Source organism: Mandrillus leucophaeus, unplaced genomic scaffold (assembly GCF_000951045.1).
Source record: "Mandrillus leucophaeus isolate KB7577 unplaced genomic scaffold, Mleu.le_1.0 Scaffold61, whole genome shotgun sequence".
Lineage (NCBI taxonomy): Eukaryota > Metazoa > Chordata > Mammalia > Primates > Cercopithecidae > Mandrillus > Mandrillus leucophaeus.
Genome location: NW_012106586.1, coordinates 1,408,162 through 1,410,746, shown reverse-complemented (window position 1 = coordinate 1,410,746; position 2,585 = coordinate 1,408,162). Strand labels below are relative to the sequence as shown.

The following is a 2,585-nucleotide window of genomic DNA, read 5'->3' as shown; positions in this document are numbered from 1 at the left end:
GCCAAAAGCTGGAGGTACCTTCCAGAATGATTTCCTAAAAAAAAAGCTACAGCTGCAGGGTGGCCAAAGGAACACCAGATTTGGAGGGAGAAATACATGTGTACCTCCAGCTCTGCCATTCGCCATCAAGTAATTAGACATGTTTCCTCAGAGCGTTGATGAAAATGTGGATAATACCCATGATGTCCGCTTCTTAGATCAGTTGTGAGACTGATACGAGATACCGGAAGGGAGGGTATTCTTTCATCAAATGGAAAGCACTGGCCGAACACTGACTGGGAGCTGCTCTTCTTTACCTAAAAAGATGAGCTGCCTCTACCCTGAAAGCTTAATCCCACACATTTTCCTGGACGAGGTCAGAGAATCACAGTGTTGTTCTTTCTTTATTTTTGAGATGGAGTCTCGCTCTTTCACCCAGGCTGGAGTGCAGTGGTGTGCTCTCGGCTCGCTGCAACCTCTGCCTCCCAGCTTCAAGCAATTCTCCCTGCCTCAGCCTCCCAAGTAGCCGGGTTTACAGGTGCGCACCATCACGCCTACCTAATTTTCTGTTATTTTTAGTAGAGACAGGGTTTCACTATGTTGGCCAGGCTGGTCTTGAACTCGACCACAAATGATCCACCCTCCTCGGCCTCCCAAAGTGAATCACAGTGTTGTTTTAATCAGAGTTCCAGGCTTTTGGACATGCTTAGTAAAGAAGAACTACAGAACAAAGTCAGAAGTGGTTGTGGACCCTGAAAATCAGGTATCCCGTATCCACCACTGTCATGTGGAATTCCAGTACCTCATTGATGGCCAGCTGCTCCCCGCCGGGCTGCAGGTACCGAGGGCTCGCCTGGCAGAGGTCCTCATAGCTCAAGTCCTCCTCACTACCGTTGTCATCCACTAAGGCAGACGGCTCAGTTCCTCCATCTGAAGAAACTAAAACATACAAAATACAAAAGGCATGATTTAAAAGACACAGCTAACAAGATTTTTTCATATGATGAAAAAATTTGGTAATATACTCCCAAGGGAAGGTAATCATCTTAGATTAAGAAACTGCTAGAAAATGTTTACATTACTCCAAAGTTGAGAGCTGCAGTTCAGTGTGACATTAAGTGAGAGGTGGAATGTTAAAGAGTGTATTGCCAACACAATACCATTTGCAGAGTGAAGACCATCAGGGCATTATGTGTAATTTACTTGGAAGTCTGTGCTCCACCCTGGATATTAACAGCATACATACAGATAACAATGCTTCCAAGCAATGTGCTGGGAAGTCTGAGGAGGTAAAGAAGATGAAAAAGATGATCCGATATTCTGCTTCCATCCTTTATCTGCAAGGCAGTACTACCAAAGCCAGTACATCCCAACAGTGTCTCGAGTAGAAATGTGCCATCATTCTTACTCTCCATACATATCTGAAAGGCTCAGAACTCAAAATATGAGAATGAGGAATTATATAGTACTTTTACCAGAAAAGAGAGAGAAAGACACATATATATATACATGTATGTGTGTGTGTGTGTGTGTGTGTGTGTGTGTGTGTGTATATATATATATTTTTTTTTTTTCCCCCCCAAGATGGAGTCCCGCTCTGTCGCCCAGGCTGGAGTGCAGTGGCGCGATCTCGGCTCACTGCAAGTTCCACCTCTCGGGTTCCAGACATTCTCCTGCCTCAGCCTCCCGAGTACCTGGGACTACAGGCGCCCGCCACCACACCCGGCTAATTTTTTGTATTTTTAGTAGAGACGGGGTTTCACCATGTTAGCCAGGATGAGTTCAATCTCCTGACCTCGTGATCCGCCTGCCTTGGCCTCCCAAAGTGCTGGGATTACAGGCGTGAGCCACTGTGCCTGGCCAAGAGAGCTCTTTTAAGGACGGTGCAGCTTTTTAGATTGGCCACCCTGGTAGTCAGATTTTCTTTCTTGGGACAATGAACCACGCTCGGCAAAGCCAACAATCTGTCACAGAGCAGTGTCTTCTTTCAGACTCATGGCCTCAGCCCTCTTGTGCAAGTTCAGGGATGTCTCCATCACTATTTTTCCACTTGATCTTAGCCAAAAGGCCGAGAAGCGATGCATCACTATTTTTTCCAGCGGAACGACTGTCAGGTGCTGGGGACAATGACCTTTGTCCTTAAGGGGATGCAATAAAACCCGAATACTTTATTGAGGAATTTTGCATCGATGTTCATCAGGGATATTGGTCTAAAATTCTCTTTTTTTGTTGTGTCTCTGCCAGGCTTTGGTATCAGGATGATGTTAGCCTCATAAAATGAGTTAGGGAGGATTCCCTCTTTTTCTATTGATTGGAATAGTTTCAGAAAGAATGGTACCAGCTCCTCCTTGTACCTCTGGTAGAATTCGACTGTGAATCCGTCTGGTCCTGGACTTTTTTTGGTTGGTAAGTTATTAATTATTGCCTCAATTTCAGAGCCTGTTATTGGTCTATTCAGAGATTCAACTTCTTCCTGGCTTAGTCTTGGGAGAGTGTATGTGTCCAGGAATTTATCCAATTCTTCTAGATTTTCTAGTTTACTTGAGTAGACATATTTATAGTATTCTCTGATGGTAGTTTGTATTTCTGTGGGATCGCTGGTGATA

The 2,585-nt window shown here is 44.8% G+C and overlaps 1 protein-coding gene across 6 annotated transcripts in view; it reads right to left on the bottom strand.

The window, feature by feature from the left end:
• Window positions 1-2,585, bottom strand: part of SPATA13 (spermatogenesis associated 13) — a 94,874-nt gene that overhangs the window by 22,333 nt on the left and 69,956 nt on the right. For all 6 annotated transcript variants that reach the window (XM_011999933.1, XM_011999934.1, XM_011999936.1 and 3 more), the window contains one exon: window positions 782-918. In XM_011999933.1, coding sequence (XP_011855323.1) covers window positions 782-918 — 137 coding nt within the window. The remainder of the gene's footprint in view (window positions 1-781; window positions 919-2,585) is intronic.